General features: G+C 43.0%; 3 protein-coding genes across 6 annotated transcripts in view; 2 read left to right on the forward strand and 1 right to left on the reverse strand.

The window, feature by feature from the left end:
• Positions 1-8,583: 8,583 nt before the first annotated feature.
• Positions 8,584-21,909, reverse strand: part of mtfmt (mitochondrial methionyl-tRNA formyltransferase) — a 54,732-nt gene continuing 41,406 nt past the window's right edge. Inside the window, exons 10-12 of one of the 3 annotated variants that reach the window (XR_010000937.1) lie at positions 10,314-10,454; positions 10,014-10,120; positions 8,584-9,905 (exon numbers count right to left, since the gene is read on the reverse strand). The gene's annotated coding sequence lies outside the window, so the exon portion shown is untranslated. Of the gene's footprint in view, positions 10,455-21,909 lie in introns of all 3 variants that reach the window. The other 2 variants (XR_010000935.1, XR_010000936.1) reach the window with 2 other exon arrangements.
• Positions 9,532-21,909, forward strand: part of cilp (cartilage intermediate layer protein) — a 37,724-nt gene continuing 25,346 nt past the window's right edge. The window contains exons 1-2 of one of the 2 annotated variants that reach the window (XM_062963347.1): positions 9,532-9,668; positions 20,118-20,283. In XM_062963347.1, coding sequence (XP_062819417.1) covers positions 20,220-20,283 — 64 coding nt within the window. In that variant the 5' untranslated portion in view covers positions 9,532-9,668; positions 20,118-20,219. Of the gene's footprint in view, positions 9,669-9,873; positions 9,986-20,117; positions 20,284-21,909 lie in introns of those variants that run through there. The other variant, XM_008119433.3, reaches the window with a different exon arrangement.
• Positions 11,831-17,160, forward strand: LOC134293970 (uncharacterized). Its single transcript, XM_062963349.1, has 2 exons — positions 11,831-13,601; positions 16,830-17,160. Exons 1-2 carry the CDS (start codon positions 12,054-12,056, stop codon positions 16,869-16,871), a joined length of 1,590 nt encoding a protein of 529 aa, XP_062819419.1. The 5' UTR covers positions 11,831-12,053; the 3' UTR covers positions 16,872-17,160.

The following is a 21,909-nucleotide window of genomic DNA, read 5'->3' on the forward strand; positions in this document are numbered from 1 at the left end:
CCACCTCATATCTGTTTGTAACCATTAAGCTAAGTGCCTTTAACAAGTTATAAGAAACCATCAAGCTCTGTACACGCAATAAACTTGTTTTGATTTTATTCCAACTAAGCCTCTGTCATACTCTTATATTAAGTTAAGCAACATCAACATCTGAAGTAAAATAAATAGAGAAAGCTAAAAAAGAACCAGTGCCATCTGCCTGACGTCTCCTCCATTGGTGGCAGCGAAGAAGATAATCAAATAAATAATTAATTAACATCATCCTCCATAAGACATCTTATTAATTGGTGGTATCTGTGTGTTTGGTAAGTTCAAAAGGATTCCATTCCTGTCAGACACCTCACAGTTCGTTACAATTGGTGGCAGCGGTGGGATCAAAAAGGGATTCCTCTACCTCACCTCTTTACAATTGGTGGCAGCGGTGGGATCAAAAAGGGATTCCTCTACCTCACCTCTTTACAATTGGTGGCAGTGGTGGGATCAAAAAGATTCCTCCCTGTCACCACCTCGTTACAGGTTTTTATTACCGCTATCTTCAGATAAGCTGGATCTCTACCTTGTTAGCAAGTTAACTTCTTCCTCTACCCACTTCGCCTGTCCCTTTAAAGCTTTTTAAAGAAACCAGGAGAGGCAAGGATTTTGCACACTTGTAGTATCTCTCATATCTCCAAGAATCTTCACATCCTTTGGCTGCACAATTACTTTAAAACTTTTCTGTGTGTATTAAGTAAGGGCTTTGGATATGAAGAATCATTTCCCGCATCAATGTGGTCCAACGTTGTTCCCACTACCACCCTGCTCCTCAATTTATTTGGTAAACAGCTATTTAATTCCCTGGAGAAAAATAAAGTAATTGTAGCTCAGCACAAGGTGCAGGAATGGTGCAGACCTGCCAGCTGGCAAAAGTCACCCAACATTTATCAAAACAACCTCCATTAGTTCTGTTTTACAATTAGATTACCGTTTCATTGGATGGTCAATTTGTCACGTCCTTGATCTCATAAGAAGCAATGAGCATACCGTAATCTAATCAATGGAGATGGCTTGGCTCGCTCTGTCCTAAATCCAGGCAGAAGGAGCTCAAATGGAGATAAAGAACCTACAATGGGTAACATCATTTATAACAAGTAGCTGGACATCAGGCTAAAGGTGCATCTACACCAGGGGTCCCCAAACTAAGGCCCGGGGGCCGGATGCGGCCCTCCAAGGTCATTGACCTGGCCCCGCCCTCAATTTTAGACTTAGGCTCCCTCGAAGTCTGAAATGACTTGAAGGCACATAACAATAATCCTACTTAACTTGACTATCTCATTGGATAAAAGCAGGCCCACACTTCCCATTGAAATCCTGATAGGTTTATACAGTATGTTGGTTAAAATTGTTTTTATTTTTTAAATATTGTATTGTTCTTTCATTTACTAATACTGTGCTATGGTAATAATATAATATATTGTGAATACATATAAAATTTTAATAATATTATAATGTAATACAATATAATGCTTATTTATTTATTTATAACAGTATTTCTACCGTGCCCTCTTCACCCAATAGGGTACTCAGGGCAGCTAATAATAATAATACAATATAATAATATTGTATAATATAATAATACTAGCTGTGCCCGGCCACGCGTTGCTGTGGCTTAGTCTGGTGGTGTTGGTCAGTCTACATTAGGTTGTATTTATGCTGTGACCTCCACCTTCTTTATACTCACATTAGTAGTAGTATTTGAAGTCTGTTACCTTCTTCAATTTTTGTGTTGATTGATAATTGGTTGAGATCCCTGTTGTCTTTGGTTTGTTGTTAGTTGTAATGTCTGATTCTGCTGAGTGTGGTTTATATTTTTATTGTGGTACAATAGTCTTTTTTTTGTTTTGCCTGTGTAGGTGTTTATTATTATTGTTGTTGTAGTGATTATGAAGGTTGGATGTTAGATGCTACTGTATTGTTTTTTGGAGGCCCAGTTTAGCACTGACTGGCCTCTCAGCCTGAGTGCCTGGCTGTTTCTTGCCTGTGATGGTGTTGATTCTTATTGTTGTTGTTGTTGTCATTGTTATTATTGTAATTGTTTTTTTGGAGGCCAAGTGTGAATGTAGTGATTGGGGAGGTGGATGAGTTGTGTTGTCAAATTTTGTATTTGTTATAGTCACAATGCGTTGTTGTGAGTTTTGTGGGTCCGGATTGTGGTTTTGTGGTGTAGTTGTGTTGTTACAACCGGGAGAAAAGGCTTTTGTGTTGTGTTGCCAAGTTTTGTATTTCTGGGGCGTTTAGTTGTGTGCCAAGTTTTGTATTTCTGGGGCGTTTAGTTGTGTTGTTATAGTCACGATGCATTGTTGTGAGTTTTGTGGGTCCGGATTGTGGTTTTGTGGTGTGGTTGTGTTGTTACAATCGGGAGGGAATGCTTTTATGTTGTGTTGCCAAGTTTCATATTTCTGGGGCATTTAGTTGTGTTGCTATAGTCATGATGCGTTGTTGTGAGTTTTGTGGGTCCGGATTGTGGTTTTGTGTTGTGGTTGTGTTGTTACAACTGGGAGGCAAGGGTTTTGCATTGTTTTGCCAAGTTTTGTGTTTCTGGGGCGTTTAGTTGTGTTGTTATAGTCATGATGCGTTGTTGTGAGTTTTGTGGGTCCGGATTGTGGTTTTGTGTTGTGGTTGTGTTCTTACAACTGGGAGGCAAGGCTTTTGCGTTGTGTTGTCAAATTTTGTATTTCTGGGGCGTTTAGTTGTGTTATAGTCACTATGCGTTGTTGTGAGTTTTGTGGGTCCGGATTGTGGTTTTGTGGTGTAGTTGTGTTGTTACAACCAGGAGAAAAGGCTTTTGTGTTGTGTTGTCAAGTTTTGTATTTCTGGGACGTTTAGTTGTGTGCCAAGTTTCGTATTTCTGGGGCGTTTAGTTGTGTTGTTATAGTCACGATGCATTGTTGTGAGTTTTGTGGGTCCGGATTGTGGTTTTGTGGTGTGGTTGTGTTGTTACAACCGGGAGGCAAGGCTTTTGCATTGTGTTGTCAAGTTTTATATTTCTGGGGTGTTTAGTTGTGTGCCAAGTTTCGTATTTCTGGGGTGTTTAGTTGTGTTGTTATAGTCACGATGCGTTGTTGTGAGTTTTATGGGTCCGGATTGTGGTTTTGTGGTGTGGTTGTGTTGTTACAACCTGGAGGGAAGGCTTTTGCATTGTGTTGCCAAGTTTCGTATTTCTGGGGTGTTTAGTTGTGTTGTTATCGCATGATGCGTTGTTGTGAGTTTTGTGGGTCCTGTGTGGTTTTGTGGTGTGGTTGTGTTGTTACAACTGGGAGGCAAGGCTTTTGCATTGTGTTGCCAAGTTTTGTATTTCTGGGGCGTTTAGTTGTGTTGTTATCGCATGATGCGTTGTTGTGAGTTTTGTGGGTCCGGATTGTAGTTTTGTGGTGTGGTTGTGTTGTTGTAACCTGGAGGCAAGCCTTTTGCATTGTGTTGCCAAATTTCGTATTTCTGGGATGTTTAGTTTTGTTGTTATAGTCACTGCGCAAACAACTTTATCATTTTATATATATAGATTAATTATATATTATATATTAAATGTAATATTACTAATAATATTACGGTATAGTGGTATAGTACAATATAGCAATATATAATGCTAATATTGTGCTATGCTAATAATATAATATATTGTATGTACATACAACTTGTAAGCCGCTCTGAGTCCCCTTCGGGGTAAGAGAAGGTGGGGTATAAATGTAGTAAATAAATAAATGCATGTTGTTGGGTGTTGTGTTTTTTTTGTTTTTGTTTTTGGGGGGTTGTTTGCACTACAAATAAGACATGTGCAGTGTGCATAGGAATTTGTTCGTATTTTTTTTTTTCAAATGATAATTCGGCCCCTCAGCAATCTGAGGGACCATGACCTGGCCCTCCACTTAAAAAGTTTGAGGACCCCTGATCTACACTGTAAAATTAATGCAGTTTGATACCACTTGAACTGCCATGGCTCAAGGCTATGGAATTCTAAGAGTTGTCATTTCTTGCTAAGGTTTTTAATGTCGAATATGTTTTGATGGTTTAAAACTGAAAAATGTAATGTTGTTTGTGTTTGTTTTAATGTTTGTATAATTGTGTTTTAAATTGGATACCAATGCTTTTATGTCAAGCCACTTTGAGTCCCCTTTGGAGAGATAAAGCGGGGTATAAATAAATATAATAATTGGGTGGCTGTGGGTTTTCTGGGCTGTATGGCCATGTTCCAGAGGCACTCTTTCCTGATGTTTTGCCCACATCTATTGCAGGCATCCTCAGAAGTTGTGAGGTCTGTTGGAAACTAGGCAAGTGGGGTTTGTATATTTATGAAATGTCCAGGGTGAGAGAAAGAACTCTAATATGCAAGTGTGAATGTTGCAATTGGCTTCCTTGATTAGCATTGAATGGCCTGGCAGCTTTAATGCCTGGCTGCTTCCTGCTTGGGGGATCGTTTGTTGGGAGGTGTTAGCTGACCCTGATAGTTTCCCTGTCTGGAATTTTCCTGTTTTCAAAGTGTTGTTCTTTATTTACTGCCCTGATTTTGATGAAAGTGTATTGGGAAAATATAATACTTGTATTGGAAACTATATATTGAATGTAATCATGTTAAGAAATAGAAATAGGAAAAATGTAATCACAAGCAGAATTGTGTGCCTATAGCCCAAAAATACATTCTGCCCTAGCAAATAGATCTCTCCCCATAGCAAAGACTAAAGTTCACTTAAAGAGCCCTCAAACATGCAGAAACATCTGTTAAGTGTCAACAAGAATAGATAAGCTAATGGACAAAAGACAAATTAAGGCTTTTGGGATGTCAAGATAAGACCTGCCGCCATGTAGGGGTGCTAATGGCTCCCTAAAAGCTAAGATAGGGGGGAACTCCTTAATTAATGAGAACCCCTGAGAGCCTAGGTAGGAAATTCCAGAGATAACGCCTAATGGAGGGTCAGAGGTCTTGAAGGAGTCTATATTTTAGGAAAATGCAAAGGTAGCTTTTTAGTTAAGTGCCAAGTAAGACTTTTTTTACACTAATTGGTGATGGATAATACCTATGTGACGTAGATAGAGGTAGGCCAAAATAGTATATAAGGATCTGTGTTTCTTTGTCTGGGACCTTCGCTTTCCTGATTAAAGGAGAAGGTCTTTTCTTATTTGCTTATTCTCTCTGGCTACTGAGAATAAACGTCATTTTTTCTACAGCCACCGGAACTCTTTTTGTCTCATTTCTTCAAACCTTTGTCTGCCATTTCAATTTGAGAGAGTGGCCAGATTTAGTTCATTTTCATGGTTTCCTCCTTTCTGTTGAAATTGTCCACATGCTTGTGGATTTCAATGACATGGTGGTTGAAAATGAACAAAATTTGGCTACCAGTATTTTAAAAAGCTCTAAAATCGGGACAGTAAATAAAGAACAACACCCAGAAAAAAGGGGAATTTCAGACAGGAAACAATCAGGGCCAGCTAAGACCTCCCAACAAAGGATTCCTCCAGGCAGGAAGCAGACAGGCTTTGAAGCTGCAAGGCCATTCAATGCTAATCAAGCTAGCCAATTGCAACATTGACACTAGACTTTCCACAGATATATAAACCTCCCTTGTTTAGTTTCCAATATACCTCACAAGCTCTGAGAATGCCTGCCATAGATGTGGGTGAAATGTCAGGAGAGAATGCTTCTGGAACATGGTCATACAGCCCGGAAAATTCACAGCAACCTAGTGATTTCAGCCATGAAAACCTTCGACAACACAAATATAATAATACAGTAGAGTCTCACTTATCCAAGCCTCGCTTATCCAAGCTTCTGGATTATCCAAGCCATTTTTGTAGTCAATGTTTTCAATATATCGTGATCTTTTGGTGCTAAATTCGTAAATACAGTAATTACAACATAACATTACTGCGTATTGAACTACATTTTCTGTCAAATTTATTGTATAACATGATGTTTTGGTGCTTAATTTGTAAAATCATAACCTAATTTGATGTTTAATAGGTTTTTCCTTAATCCCTCCTTATTATCCAAGATATTCGCTTATCCAAGCTTCTGCTGGCCTGTTTAGCTTGGATAAGTGAGACTCTACTGTAATAACAACTGAGGCACCAGCATCGTTTGGCAAAGAAAGCGTAAGATCTTAGGCCAGTGCTTTCCAAACATTTAATGCATCATCTGGCGACACAGTCATTCAGTTTTACTAGCAAACCGCAGGTTATACCAGCCTCTTATAGGATTATACCGACACACACACAAATTGTGATGAAATACATGGGGACACAATGTATCTCATGAAAACCTTTTATTAATATTGATTTCTTATTCCACAGAGACTCATTTGATTTGCGTGACACACCTGCACACTGCAACCAACACATTAATGTGTCATGACACACAATTTGGAAAGCTCTGTCTGCTGTGTAAATGAATGGAACTGTCTTAGGGTTAACAAGGCCACTGTTTTGCTCCTTTGGCTCATCGCCTGCTAGAATTCACTGCTTTTGGATTTGCTGATCAGCACATTCCTGGCTCGATCCTGCCTGCTTCCCTCCTGGAGGAAATAAAGCAAAGTTTTTGGCCTGATGGGGAATTGGAAAAAACCGACACCTTATCCTTTGAACGCAGGGATACCATGAATGGGTTTCAGAGCTTACCTCTTGATCCGAATCGAATCTCACTTCAACGGAGGAAGAAAAAGCCAAAGCTGAATTTTCCCTTCCAGATTTCCACACAAGCAACATCTGCACTCAATTGCAAAAGACTGGGACATGCCAGTTTGTGCGGTCACATAAAAGGATGTGCTAATTAAATGAAGAAGTCATTGGTCATTTTATTAAAAGGTGTTATTTTGGTGAAAGGCTAACTAATCCTGTTTGGAATGTGTAGTTTCCCATCTGGGCTACTGGACATGAAGTCTACTGCGGACTGGGGAAACGTTAATATTTCGCCATTGCAAAACTTCTTATAGTGTGAAATATAATACAGTCATATATGACTTTGGAACTCGTGTTGAGTCTATATGTTGGGAGAGGAGGTCAATTTTTTGACCATACTTGGGTGCATTAATGGAGTTTGTCATTGCAAAACATTATTGCATAGACAAGGCTGCACGAATCCTGTTTGTGTTCCTGAAATTTTTCAGCATGGAGGCCAATAAACAAATTGCACCTAAGCATCCAAGGTTCACCATGAATGCAAAGGTTGTTGGACCATCCATCTTCTTGTTGTTGTTATTGTAGTAACCCTACGTGATCTCATCTGTTTCTGTTCCTGGATCGCACAAACATCCATTGCATCGTGGTTAATTCTGTGACAACTTTGCAAACAATGCTCTCATTCCCTTGGCTCACCTCACAGTGGAGTTGGGACCGTTTAAAGCAGAGGTAGCCCCAAGCAAAATGAAGCCTCCCAAATCTCATTCTCGAATGCAAAGCAATACAGTCACATTAACATGGCTTCAATTTAAGAACATTTTCTTTGAAGAGGTTACCGAGGTAGAGCATTACCCCCTGCTGTCTTGAAAACCTCTGCCAACTATAATTATATCCAACTAAATGGCCAGCTGCTTTGCCACGTCCGCAGCATCCCATTCTCCGAGACTTAGGGAGCATCTACACTATAGAATCAATGCAGTTTGACACCACTTTAACTTTCATGGCTCGAAGCTGTGGAATGGTCCCCTGTGGACATACTTTTTGAATGCATCTACATTGCAGAAGGAGTGCCTGGTGGCACAGCACGTTAAACTGCTGAGTTGCTGGACTTGCTGACCAAAAGGTTGGTGATTCAAATCCGGGGAACACGGTGAGCTCCCGCTGTTAGCTCCAGCTTCTGCTAACCCAGCAGTTCAAAAACATGCAAATGTGGGTAGATCCAATTTTAGTATATGTGCTGTCGAAGCGAGTAGATCAATAGGTACCGCCCTGGCGAGAAGGTAACGGCGTTCCATGCAGTTATGCCAGCCACATGACCTTGGAGGTGTTTACGGACAACACCGGCTCTTCGGCTTAGAAATGGAGGTGAGCACAAACCCCCAGAGTTGGACACGACTAGACTTAATGGCAGAGGAAAACCTTGCAGAAATAATGCGGTTTGGTCCATTTTAACTGCCATGGCTCAATGCGATTGAATCCTGGGAGTTGTTGCGTGGTGAAGCATCAGCAATCTTTGGCAGAGAAGACCTTGCAAAACTGCAACTCCCATAATTCCATCACACTGAGCCATAGTAGTTTAAGTGATATCAAACAGCATTCATTCTACAATGTAGATGCACCCTTAGGTGGATGGAAGGACACCATTTCCTCTTCTGGCTTGGGCAGCAAAGAGTGCATCTACTGTAGAATGAATTTGGTGTAACACCCCCTTAAGGACTTTGGAAGTGTGGGTGCTGTAGTTTTACAAGGCCTTTAGCCTTCTTGGCCCACCAATGCAATACTACAACTCCAAGGATCCCATGGCACTGATCCATAGAAGTAAAGTGGGGTCCAACTGCATTCATTCTACAGTGCAGATTGAGTGATTTCAGCTACTGCAAGAACCGTGGGTTCGGGGCTCGGTGTGTCATCTCCCCAAGGATTGAACGAGACATAGATGAATCAAAGGCAAAGTCAGAGGTTTATTTCACCTTGGCCAAAGCGAATGTCAGCAGAGTGTGCTCCAAAGATTGACATACCTCAATGCAAACATACATAAATGATTGTAAGACCTTGAAACAAGCTCGAGTGTCGATTGATGGTTACCTGGAGTGCACTGTCTGTTGTTGTTACCGATTGGTCTTCAAGTTTGGAGGAAAATATTTATAAACAGTCACTGATACGATTGAAGACTTCCGTCTGTTTATTATTTCACCCAGGAGAAAGGTGCAGTGGGGCAAGAGATCTTGGGTTGAAATGGGTTTTGATGTCTCTGTTTTGGTCAATACAATGGGTGCCAACAAAAGGGTGTTCAGGGTGTTGGCAAATTCAGAGGGTATCTTATCCAGCAATAAAGGTGAGGAAATGTTCCCCGAAATGAAACTAATTAGTGTCAAGAAATACCCTGTGGCTCTTCCTAATCATTTTTTGTGTTCTGGTTGTCTTCTCAGTCTATTGTGAAAGAATTATGTTAACTAACATTTGGACATTCACTTAAGGGTGGGGTGCGTGTAGTATTTATGCAACATCTTAGATGAGGTAAATGAAGGATAGCTTGAAACTAGGAGAAAGATTATCACAGGTTCTCAATGTGTTCCCATAGAGCTGTGGATTCTGGGGTTCACTCCTTGCAGTCCAGTTTTCAACAAAACACCCAAACATCTCTGATGATTAGATATGCATTCAGCGACATTCAGACTCTGCAAATCCCAGCCGTTCAGACACTGACCATGTATGTTCCTGTACATTCCTGTTTTACCATCGTTCTCAGGGCACTGCCTCTTTCCTTGCTGGCTGCGTTAGCCTTTCCCTGACTCTTGAGACAACGTTCAATTTGCGCTCCCTCCTTTTCCAGGGAGTCCGGAGAGCTCTGGTTTCCTTGCTGCCGGAGCAGGTTTTCCATCTGTGTGGCTCTATGCCACACACACACACATCCCAAGTTCTCCAACCGAAGGATATAAGGAAAGGCACCCGCAGTTTGGGAACGTTCAGAAGGAGTGCCTTTTGGACAAGGGCTTGGGGAACGGCGCAAAGAAGAGAAGAGTTAGGTAAGTCTCCCCTTCCATTACTTTCCACATTCCCTACTTTCCAGATTGTGACCAAATGCGGCAAAATCCGAGCTTCGCCATCCTTAACTCATGTTTAAATGCATTGGGCATTGGATAGGTTTTGTATTGATACCCTTAATATCTGTGGCATAAAGACTCAGGAAATAGGAAGGAAGCACCTGAAACTCCATTGATTTCAATCAGGTTGATATGGTTTGACTGCAACACCCATCAGTCCTAGTCGGCAAAGACAATAGTGGAAGATGAAGAAATGCTTCAATTTTACAATACGGATTTTTTAAAAAATAAAGGATAAGGTAGGTATGAAGTTGTATATCCTTTTACCAAGTCTTTTGTCATTTGGTGCCTCATCATAGCAGTGGGCCATGGCAGTTGAAGTGATGTCAAACTGCATCAATTCTCCAGTGTAGCTGCACCGCTTGTGATCTTACCTTTGAGAAAAATAATAAATGTAACAATACCAATAATAATAGAGAAAAATAATAAATGTACCATATATTCTCGAGTATAAGCTGACCCAAATATAAGCCAACCAGGATCCTCACGAGTATAAGCAGAGGGGGGCTTTTTCAGTCTTAAAAAAAGGGCTGAAAAAATAGGCTTATACTCGTGTATATACATTACCTTTCCACCAGCCTGCTCAGCTTCTCTGTAGTGTATCTCCTCTTCCATTTTCAGAATTTAGTTTCCTGAGAATGCAACTTCTTGAGAACTTTTGCAGAATTTAGCTTCTCTGGAACCTTTAAAATAGAAAGTTTCTAGGTCCTGTGAATATAAATATAAGGCATATTTAATGGCAAGTGGGCTGTCGCCTTTTCACCCCTCTCTCAGACAATCTTTCCGTGTTTAGAAGAATTTGTGGTTTTGTGGGTGGCAAATTCATAATGATATATTCTTCAGAGATGTTCCTTTCTTTCACATTGGTTCTGTTGGATTTTTTTAAAATTGTGACACACTGGAGGACCCAGAAATTCCTCAAAAAGAGTTTTCTCGTTTTTTTTAAAAAAAAAAAAACATTTTTTAAATTTGCAGTTTTTTCACTTTCATATGCCAACCTAAGTCAAAGACCACTTGTATGAATGCAAGTATGTTTGCTCCTCTTTATTAGAAGTAGTCATTGTTTGCTTCAGATCCATCATCAGTTGACTTCACTGTGCTCTCTGGATGTGGAGAACTACAACTCCCATCATCCCACATCAATTCTCACCAGATTGCATCAGCAGTTAAAGTTTGTCATGGTGGGTTTGTGTGTACCGTATATACTCGAAGATAAGCCGAGTTTTTCAGCCCTTATTTATGAGCTGAAAAAGCCTCCCCTGGCTTATAATCGGGTCAAGGCCAGCAACAGAGCCTGCAGACTATTGCTTGCAATATGTGATCTATTTCTCTCTTCTCCTCCCTTATCAGTGTGTTTTCTTTTGCAAAGCCTCCCTCTCTCTTAATCAAGGGAATGTTTTGAAAAGAGAGACACTCTTCCAAGTCAGGAAGAAGAAAAATATATATTCATTAATCTTATGAACGCATTTTCCCCTGAAATATTTGTTAAACTCTCCTGCAGATATATAGGCATTACCCCTTGCAAGCTTTTGCAATCTCTATGTACCTTTATATGTGTATATCTATATACATTAATTTTATATATGTGTATATCTATATACATTAATTTTATATATGAATTTCCCCTCATATGTTTGCAAGTCTCTGGAAATATCTATATAAAGAGAGATGTCTGGATAGATATGAATATATTCTTACCTACCTATATATATGGCTTGGAAATATTACAGGGGGGAAATGAACACACAAATATATATAGACATGTCTAGATAGATATGAATATATATATATATATATATATATATATATATATATATATATTGCAAATATTGTAGGGGAAATGCATACACACACAAAGAGGGATTTGCAAATGTTTCAGGGGAAAATGCATATGTGAAATTAGTATCTATAATTATAGATCTATATCTAGCTCTGCATTGTTTATATAAGCATTGAATGTTTGCCTGTTACTATGTTGGAAGCCGGCCTGAATCCCCATGGGGAGATACGGTGGGATCCAAATGAAGTTTTTATTATTATTATTATTATTTTATTGTTGATACCATATTGTTTTTGTTGCCCCTACGTTTCTGTCAGAACCCTGCTACTAGAGCCTGGATGTGGCTCTGAGTTTCAGGGTCACTGACATTGATAAGACACCTGCGTCCCAGGACTCGGAGGAGAAACGGCTGCTGGACTTGGCGGGGAATTTGCGCGGGGTTTTACTGAGCGGGAAGAGACTGTTCAAATGAGGGGGAGGGTATATAAAGGAGGGTTGGCCGGAGCCTCCCATTCTTGGCTTTTCTGATGTTCATGTTTCCTACAGTAAAAGTTCCTGGTGATACCACAGAGAGTCTCGTGTGTTCATTCAGGAGCGGCTGTGGTGAGCTGACACTAAGCCAAGAATACGGACACCATCCCGCTGTAGCGGTGAGGTGTAACATGCAAGTGGAGGATGAAGAGCTCTTGGGCGCCGGAGGAGGAAGGTCGGAAAGGGCCACTCCCGAGCCGGACACTGAGTTCCACCAGCTGGCGGCCCTGGCGTCATCCACCGCTTATGCCCAGCCAAATGGGGTAACCCAGAGGCGCGGAGTGGTGCGGGGAGATAGCACCGGAGGAGAGGAAGGTTCACCTTCCCCAGGCCCGCAAAAGATGGTGTTTCTGGAGGAGAGGATGTCGGCGATGGAGACCACCCTGGCAGTGATGTCGAGGGCGATGGAGCGCCTGGCGGTTTTGGCGGAGCCGGAGCGAGGAAGGGAACTTCGGGCTAGCTCAATGTGGGACGTGAGCATGGGAAGCAGCCAGGGCTTTGCAGACCTCCCAGCACCGAAGGGAAGGGAAATGCGAAAGGAGCCCGGCGCCCGGCCCAAGATCCAAACGAGCCTGACGCGGGTGGAGGAGAGTGACGACGAAGGGGAAAAGCCTCCGAGAATCCCGGCTACGCTCCCAACTGAGACCCTGGTGCCCCTGGCGAATGCCGGGCGTGGCACAGGACAAAGGGAAGCAGCAGCGGGGCCCACTGGCCCGCAAGGGGGCTTGCGACGGGCGGAGAATTGGGGATTGCCACCACAGGGACCCCTACCGAGACGAGAGGAACTAAGGATCGAGTTTGGGGGAGAGTCCTCTGAACTGGATTTTTTCCTGACCACGGTGAGGGGCTATATGGAGGACAATGCTCACACTTTTAGAACGGAATCCAGCCGGGTACGGGCCATTGGTGCAGTGTTGAAGAGGGGAGCGGCCAGCTGGTACGTTCAACTACACGCGCGGCGCGACCCATGTCTGGGGTCACTCCGACGCTTTATGGGGGCCCTGGAGACCCGTTTCCGAGATCCACTGGAGCAGATCCGGGCGAGGGAGGAGTTGAAGACCGTCTCCCAGGGGCAGAGGTCGGTATCTGAGTATGCGGAGGAGTTCCAATGCCTCGCTGAAAAGGTGCCGGAATGGTCTGCAGTGACAAAGATGGAACTCTTCAAAGAGGGGCTCAGGCGGGAGATCCTCTCCTGGGCGGTGCACCGTGATGAGCCTGACACACTGCGCGGATGGATTCAGCTGGCGGGGCGCGTCGAGACATCGCTGGCCCAGGCGAGGAGGCACCGAGGAGGGCTACAGCAGCGGCCGCAGATGAAAGAGGGGAGCCGGAAGGAGGGATCAACCCCAGCCGGGAGGAGAACGGAGCCGACAGGGAACGTGAGCACCAGCAGGAGGGGCTGCTTCGTGTGCGGCCGTTTGGGCCACAGGGCTGCCGAGTGCTGGCAGAGAAAAGGGGAAGGCGGAGGCCCGCCCAAACCAAGAGCCGTGGCAGGGAAACGCGCCGAGGAAGAACCACCGATGAGGCACCACTCGGGGGGGTTGGTAAGTCAGGACAAAGCCATGATAGTGGTCCCCATTCAGCTGGAAAGTGGCAGCAAACAAGCAACCTGCAAAGCATTTGTGGATTGTGGATGTTCCAGGAACATCATCTCCCCTGAATTAGCCGAGGGATTGGGATGCGAAAGAACGAACCTAGAATCCCCAATAGCTTTTTCGCAGTTGGACGGATCCACAGCATCGGGATCATTAGCTAAGTACAGTGCCGAAGATGTAAAGTGTAAGATAGGGAGTTGGGAAGGAAAGGTGTCATTTGTGATATCACAAATAGCCAGCTATAATGTTATACTAGGCATGCCATGGCTGGGGCAGGCCAACCCGCAAATCAACTGGGAGGATAAGAGCATGATCTTCAGGATGAAGTTGGAAGGAGGGAGCCAGGAAGTGGAGAGGGAGCCGGGGAAAAGGGGGGAGGAAGACTCTATCAGGATAGCAGAACTGGCAGATAAATTACCCCCAGAGTATCGGGATTTTGTGGACGTATTTGATGAGAAGGAAGCAGACAGTTTCCCACCGAAGCGGAGAGTTGAAGTGAAGATAGAGCTAGTCCCAGGAGCAGAGCTTCCTAAGGCAAAAATATACCCAATGTTGGCTAGGGAAAAGGAGGAACTGAGAAAATACATTGATAAAAACCTAGCGAGGGGTTTCATAGAGCCTTCAAATTCCCCTCTAGGGGCGCCTGTGTTGTTCAGGCGCAAAAAGGACCAAACGCTGAGGCTCTGCATTGACTACAGGGGCCTGAATGCAATCAGTTCTGTAAATAAATACCCCCTACCTTTAGTGAAGGACTTGATCGCCCAGTTATCGGAGGGACAGATATTCACTAAATTGGACTTAATTGAAGCGTACCATAAATTGCAGATTAAACCAGAGGACAGGTGGAAGACGGCCTTCTCCTGTGCATTCGGATTATTCAATTATCGTGTGCTCCCCTTCGGTTTGTGCGGCGGAGGTGCCGCGTTCATGCAATTAATCAACGAAGTGTTGCATCCATTGTTGTACAAGGGAGTCTTTGTTTTTTTAGATGACATATTGTTAGTATCTCGGACTAAGGAGCAACACATAGAACTAGTCAGGGAAGTCCTGCAAAAGTTGAGAGAAGCAAAACTGTATGCGAAGCTTGCCAAGTGCGAGTTCAATAAAGACCAGATAGACTTTCTGGGGTATAGGATTTCCTCCCAGGGAGTGGCGATGGACCCTGCGAAGGTAGAAGACGTGAGGGGGTGGGAAGCCCCCAAAACACGGAAGCAGCTGCAATCCTTCCTAGGGTTCGCAAACTTCTATAGAACATTTATCAAGGACTTTGCGCGCCTCACTTTGCCATTAACGGATTTGTTAAAGACTAAAGGCAGGGGAGAAACAGCCAAAGTGAAGGCCCCAGGGGCCAAACTGACCTGGACAATAGAATGCCAGGAAGCTTTCGAAGCCCTTAAAAAGCGTTTTACTGAGGAGCCTGTCCTACAGCACCCTGATATGTCTAAAGCCTTTGTATTACATTGCGATGCGTCAGACCGGGCATATGGGGCAGTTCTGCTACAGAAAGACGAGGGGGGGAACCTGAAGCCATGTGGCTATCTGTCAAAAAAGTTTAGCGATACAGAAAAAAACTGGCCGATTTGGGAGAGAGAAGCATTAGCGATTCTAAAAGCACTAGAGTGCTGGAGACACTTTCTGGAAGGAAGTGGAACACCGTTTGAGGTGTGGACTGACCATAGAAATTTACAGTATCTAAGATCCCCTCGTAAACTATCAGCGAAGCAAATTAGATGGGCCCAATATTTCAGCCGTTTTGATTTCAGACTCAGATTCTTCCAGGGGAAACATAACATACTCGCTGACGCTCTCTCTCGGATGCCTCAGCACGGGGGAGGAATTCAGGAATCTGAAGGGAGTATTTTTCTTGATAAGCAATGGGGCCTGGCAGTACTAACTCGAGCACAAGCGGCCAAAGAAAACAAACGTACTGCCATTTCCACGGGGGGAGGAGAAATATGGGAGGAAGAGTTGAAGCGAGCGTATGGAATGGACAAATGGTTACAAACTAACAAAGAAAAGGGAGAATTGTGTGGGGATTTGGTGTTTGTAAATAAGAAATTGTATATTCCTGAATGTTTAAGACGAGAAATGTTAAGGAAGTACCATGATAACAAGGGTGCGGGTCATCTAGGCCCCACCAGGACTATCAAACTGTTGGCCAAACAATGCTGGTGGCCCGGAATGAGGAAAGACGCCAGGGGGTACGTCACGCAGTGTGAATTATGTGCAGAGGGAAAAACACCACCGGGGAAGCCCCAGGGGCTATTGCAGAAGGTGGTGGAGCCCATGAGGCCATGGGAATGCGTAGCCATGGATTTTGTAGGCGAACTACCCCCCAGCAGAGGCCACAGATACATTTGGACAATATTGGACCTATTCTCAAAACAGGCACACTTTGTGGCCCTGCCAAAACTCCCTTCAGCTGAAAAACTTGCTGATTTGTATGTGAAGCATGTATATCGCCTACATGGGTGTCCCGACAAGATAATTAGTGACCGGGGAGTCCAATTTACTGCAAAATTTTGGGGAAAATTCTTACAGCTGTTAGGAGCAGAAAGGAACCTGAGCTCGGCCTTTCATCCCGCGACCAACGGGGGGGTCGAACGTACCCAACAGACACTGTGCCAATTCTTAAGGATGTACACCAATTATAGACAGGATGATTGGGCGGACCTTCTTCCGTTTGCTGAGATGGCTTTTAACGGGGCCGTACATTCGGCCACAGGTCATGCCCCATTCGAAATAGTATACGGACAGGAGGTGGCACCTTTCCCCAGGCTACCCGAGTGGAAGGAAGGGGAGGGCCAGACCGACGAGGAATGGCCGGCCAAAATCAAGCAAGGGTGGCAAACCGTGGTAGAGGCATTGCGGGAAACACAAAAGAAGTACAAGCTCTTTGCGGATCGTAGGCGCCGAGAGGGGGACAAATTGGGCGAAGGAGATCTGGTTTGGCTGAGCACAAAAAACCTGAAATTGGGGTTCCCATCCAAGAAATTGGCTCCACGCTATATAGGGCCATTCAGGGTAGCAAAAAGAATAAACGAAGTGACCTATGAGCTGAGGCTACCAAAGGACCTAGGAAAGGTACACCCGGTATTCCATTGCAGCCTGTTAAAAAAGTATAAAGGAACTCTGGACAGCGGAGAACAATAGTTGTGTTTAATCTTTTCCTTCCAGGACGAAGGGGAGGAGGACGCCATGTCAGAACCCTGCTACTAGAGCCTGGATGTGGCTCTGAGTTTCAGGGTCACTGACATTGATAAGACACCTGCGTCCCAGGACTCGGAGGAGAAACGGCTGCTGGACTTGGCGGGGAATTTGCGCGGGGTTTTACTGAGCGGGAAGAGACTGTTCAAATGAGGGGGAGGGTATATAAAGGAGGGTTGGCCGGAGCCTCCCATTCTTGGCTTTTCTGATGTTCATGTTTCCTACAGTAAAAGTTCCTGGTGATACCACAGAGAGTCTCGTGTGTTCATTCAGGAGCGGCTGTGGTGAGCTGACACGTTTCCATTTATAGAGCTAGTTTATTGCTTTTCTTTGAAATACGGTAAATATTCAAAAACATTTAACCTACTGATGCCTCGATTAATAAAATTTTATTGGTATCTATTTTTATTTTGAAATTTACCCGTAGCTGCTGCATTTCCCACCCTTGGCTTATACTCGAGTCAATAAGTTATCCCAGTTTTTTGTGATAAAATTAGGTGCCTCGGCTTATATTCGGGTTGGCTTATACTCGAGTATATACGGTATATCAGATTCTCCTCCTTCTCGTCGTCCTCCTTATCTGGCCATGCAATTGATGAAAAAAATGTTTCAAAACTCATTAAAAAGTTAGGGGGTTCCAGCATTTCATTTCAAAAGTGTTTCTAAAATGTCATTAGTGAAAATTTTGTTACTATAAGAAGAGTAATGAAATCTCTTTATTTTTTGTTATAGAAATTGCCCAGGTGGGAAAACTTCAGGGCTCTTTTCTCCTTCATTTTTACAGCTATCTGGGTGAAACTTGCTACAATAATAGAATTCATTTACCACTGTTAGCCCATCAAGTCTCAGAACATTTCACTAGTCCACAGATTTTTGGGGAATTTTCAAAATTTTTGTAAACAACATATTAAAAAACTACAAGAGCTATCTCTTTGAATTTTCTATACAATAACAATAATTCCCCCTAACTTTCAGAAATATTCAAACACCTAATGATTTTAGGGATTTTCTTAAGTTTTGACAAAAACATGGTTTTTTAAAAGCCACAACAGCTATCTCGTTGAATGTCTCTCTCTCTCATATTAACCAATAGAGCTTCCATGGAGGAATTTCCTCCCAGCCCAACACAGAGATTTACTTACTAGAAGTATCAGTCCGTCCTCTTTGAAAATTCAACCATTCATTGGAATTCTTTCTGACTGCTGCAATGGAGGGAGAAATCTCTCCTCTCCCCTGACTGGGGCTTTCTGATGCTGAGTAGATTTCTGGGAAATGTAGTTTGGGGCAGGGCCTTTTGAATTCTCTGCCATAGGGCTTCTTGCCTTCCCAAACTACATCCACCAGTATGCTGTGCTTTCTCTGCCTCTTTCCCAGCAAACTCTGCTTTTTCCTTGCTGCTTCCCTCTCCTCATGGCGAGAGGCCATTAATTTAAAGAGGAACGGCAGCCTTTTTGGCTTTGCTTTGCTTCCTTGTGCTGAACATGAAACTAACTTTGGGAGGCTTCCAAGGTTTACAAAATGCAAATGAAAATGTATTGGGTAACTTGACTTGACTTAAAGTTAAATGGGCCAAAGATCTCGGGCATAATATAAACTTAAATCAGTGGGAAGAAATATGGAACAAAAAACTAGATTTACTGTAGCCACCGAGATACGAGAGAATTGGTACAAAATGCAATTCAGGTGGTATTATACCCCAGTCAAAATAGCCAAATTTAACAGACAGATATCCAATAAGTGCTGGGAATGTGATAAAGAAATGGTGGAAGTGTAAAATGGTGGAAGTGTAAAAATATTAATAGGTACTCGAAAAATATACATCAGATAACACAAAAAATACTACAAATCAAGTTCCCATTAAAAACCGGAATTGTATCTACTAGGCATAACAAGCCGGAAATTGAAGGAAAATGAAGATAAAATGTTTTTCTTAATGAGCACGGCTGCAAGACTAGTTCTAGCCAAAGTTTAGAAACAAAAAAATGTACCCACTACAGATGAATGGATTATAAAATGGCTGGATTTAATACAAATGGACATTCTAACACAGAAATTAAGTGATGGCAAAAAGAAGATGGACTGGACAGGCTTGCGAGATTTTATTCAAAAAAATGGAAATACATTCACAATAAACCTATCTGATGCATGAAGACAAAAATTTCTTGAGAGTCACCTGGAAAAGAAAATGAATAAAAACCAAACAAAACTCCTCAAGAGGACAATGGGAAGTTTATATATATATATATATATATATATATATATATATATATATATATAATATTATATATATATATATGTGTGTGTGTGTGTGTGTGTTTTGGGGGGGTGGTCTTTTTTCTTTTTTTCTTTTATATATATATTTATATCCTTTTCCCCCTTATTTTTTCCTTCTTTTTCCTGTACCCTCCTCATGTCTCTTCACCTACTTTCCCCTCCCCACCTCTCTGCACTATCCCCACCAATTTTGTTTTCCTCGCTTTTGCTGTATTAACACTTATAAACCAATACAAATTTTAAAAAAAGAAAAAAAAGAAAATGTATTGGGTAAGTTTGGATTCTTAGGTTTTTGGCCCGTGCGCCAGATATTGCATTGTAAGTATGAATTCAACTAATTTGATACAACCTACTATGACTAATGAACAACATATGCACACCCCTAGTAGCTACATTTATGTCTGATTGTGAAAACTATTGCCTATGGCAAGAGTTCGCATTTGCCTGATTTGCTCAGCATCTGTTCCAGAAAATGTCCAGTTTTGCTGAGTAGGAACAGATTAAGTTACAGGATGGTCAAGCCGAAGCCTTCTCGGCCCCGTTGGTCCCTCCCGGCTCAGTCTGGAGGCGTTTAATGCTTCTCCGAAGGGGCCTCTAGGACCATCATCTGCAGAAGAGATTGAGGGGCGACGCTTAAGCGAATCGGCAGACGGGCTCGAGGATACGGCCTCCGCTTTGTGCATCTTCCCCATGGATGTTCAACAAATGGAGCTGTGCCAGGAGTTTGGAGAAAAACAGCCACCCAGTTTCCCCATAAAACAGAACAAGGATAGGCGGCCAGGTTGCAAACCCTTTCGCCTGCTTCTTCCTTGGCCAAAAAGCCTTTTACGGCAGACCCTCCTTGCAATGTCAGACTGCCCCTGTTCGTATACTAACCAAGACAACTGAAAGATCAAGGGTGTGTTTTTTTGTTTTTGTTTTCCATTGGGAATCCAGATCGGATTGATGGAAACATATCCTTCCCCCTTTCCTTTCCATTTCCAGGCTGTTAGTGGAAGAAGGAAGACTGAAGAGACTCCAAGGAAAACAGAGAAAGGTCTGGATGCGTTTCGTCTAACTAGGATCTGGCCTGCGTGGGAGAAAAGAATGGGACCGATCCAGCCATGGTGTCTCGCCGTCTTGTTTCTTCTCCAAATGTCCTGCATCTTCGGTGAGCATCTCTGGTAATGGTGATATATTTGGAAGACATGCATTTCACATTGACAAAGTGTCTTATAAGTGTCTTATAATAAATAATATCGGAGCCCCGGTAGCAAAGTGCATTAAAGCTCTGAGCTGCTGAACTTGCAGACCGAAAGGTCCCAGGTTCAAATCCCGGGAGCGGCTTGAGCGCCCACTGTTAGCTCCAGTTTCTGCCAAACTAGCAGTTTGAAAACATGCCAATGTGAGTAGATCAATAGGTACCACTCTGGCGGGAAGGTAAAGGCGCTCCATGCAGTCATGCCGGCCACATGACCTTGGAGGTGTCTATGGACAACGCTGGCTCTTCGGCTTAGAAATGGAGATGAGCACCAACCCCCAGAGTCAGACATGACTGGACTTAACGTCAGGGGAAACCTTTATCTTTACCTTAAGAAATAATATAATAAAAATAACTTTATTTTTATATCCCGCTCCCATCTCCCCAGAGGGGACTCGGGGCGGCTCACATGGGGACAAGCCCAGTTTCAACATACAATAAAATACAGCATAATTAAACCAATGTAAAACAGGTAAAATAGTATAAACATACAACCAGCATAAAACATCAACATCAAAACATTAGAACATTAGAGTCTGGGGAGGGTATTATCAGATCACCACAGCTGCCTTGAGTCCAACTTTCATGGAAAGGACAAAAAATGATAATGATGATGGCAAGCTAAGGGAAGACAACTATTCAAGGTTCTCCATATTGGTAGTCATGCTGGGGGAGATTGAGATTCCCAAGGAATCTTGGGGTCTTCTAAGGCAACTTTAAGGACTATATCCATTGATGGAGTCATACGGGAATAACTAGAGACCTCTATAAGGAGAACATCTCTCTATGAATCTCTAGATCTTGCAGTGTGAATCAATGGCCAACCTCCATTGATAAAGTCATGCTGGAGGAGATTGAGATTCCCAAGGAATCTTGGGGTCTTCTAAGGCAACTTTAAGGACTATATCCATTGATGGAGTCATACGGGAATAACTAGAGACCTCTATAAGGAGAACATCTCTCTATGAATCTCTAGGTCTTCCAGAACAACTCGGGGCTGACAGAGTTGCCTTGGAAGACCTAGTAGATCCTGTGGTTCATTGCTGGGTGGACACTGGTGCTCTTTAAGTATCCCCCTTAAACTATGAATCCCAAGATTCCATAATAGAATAAAAGAATCATGAAGTTGGAAGAGACCTCATGGGCTATCCTGTCCAACCCCCTATCAAGAAACAGGAAAATCGCATTCAAAGCACCCCCAATAGATGGCCACCCAGCCTCTGTTTAAAAGCCTCCAAATAAGAAGCCTCCACCACAGTCCAGGGCAGAGAGTTCCACTGCTGAACAGCCATCACAGTGAGGAAGTTCTTCCTCATGTTCAGGTGGAATCTCCTTTCCTGTAGTTTGAAGCCATAGTTCCGCATCTTAGTCTTCAAGACAGCGGAAAACAAGCTTGTTCCCTCCTCTCTATGAGTGCCATCAGCATCAGCATCAGCATCTACATCAACATCAACAACACTCCCTCCTTTCCCACTGCCAAATAATGCAATTTGAATTGTAGATCCATACAATGCAGTTTGAATGGTATTGAACTAC

Source organism: Anolis carolinensis, unplaced genomic scaffold (genome assembly GCF_035594765.1).
Source record: "Anolis carolinensis isolate JA03-04 unplaced genomic scaffold, rAnoCar3.1.pri scaffold_11, whole genome shotgun sequence".
Lineage (NCBI taxonomy): Eukaryota > Metazoa > Chordata > Lepidosauria > Squamata > Dactyloidae > Anolis > Anolis carolinensis.

Coding starts and splice junctions, on each gene's coding strand:
- LOC134293970 (XM_062963349.1), top strand. CDS start 12,054: ATGTTCATGTTTCCTACAGTAAAAGTTCCTGGTGATACCACAGAGAGT. Junction 13,602..16,829: donor GGCACCACTCGGGGGGGTTG/GTAAGTCAGGAC, acceptor TTTTCCTTCCAG/GACGAAGGGGAGGAGGACGC.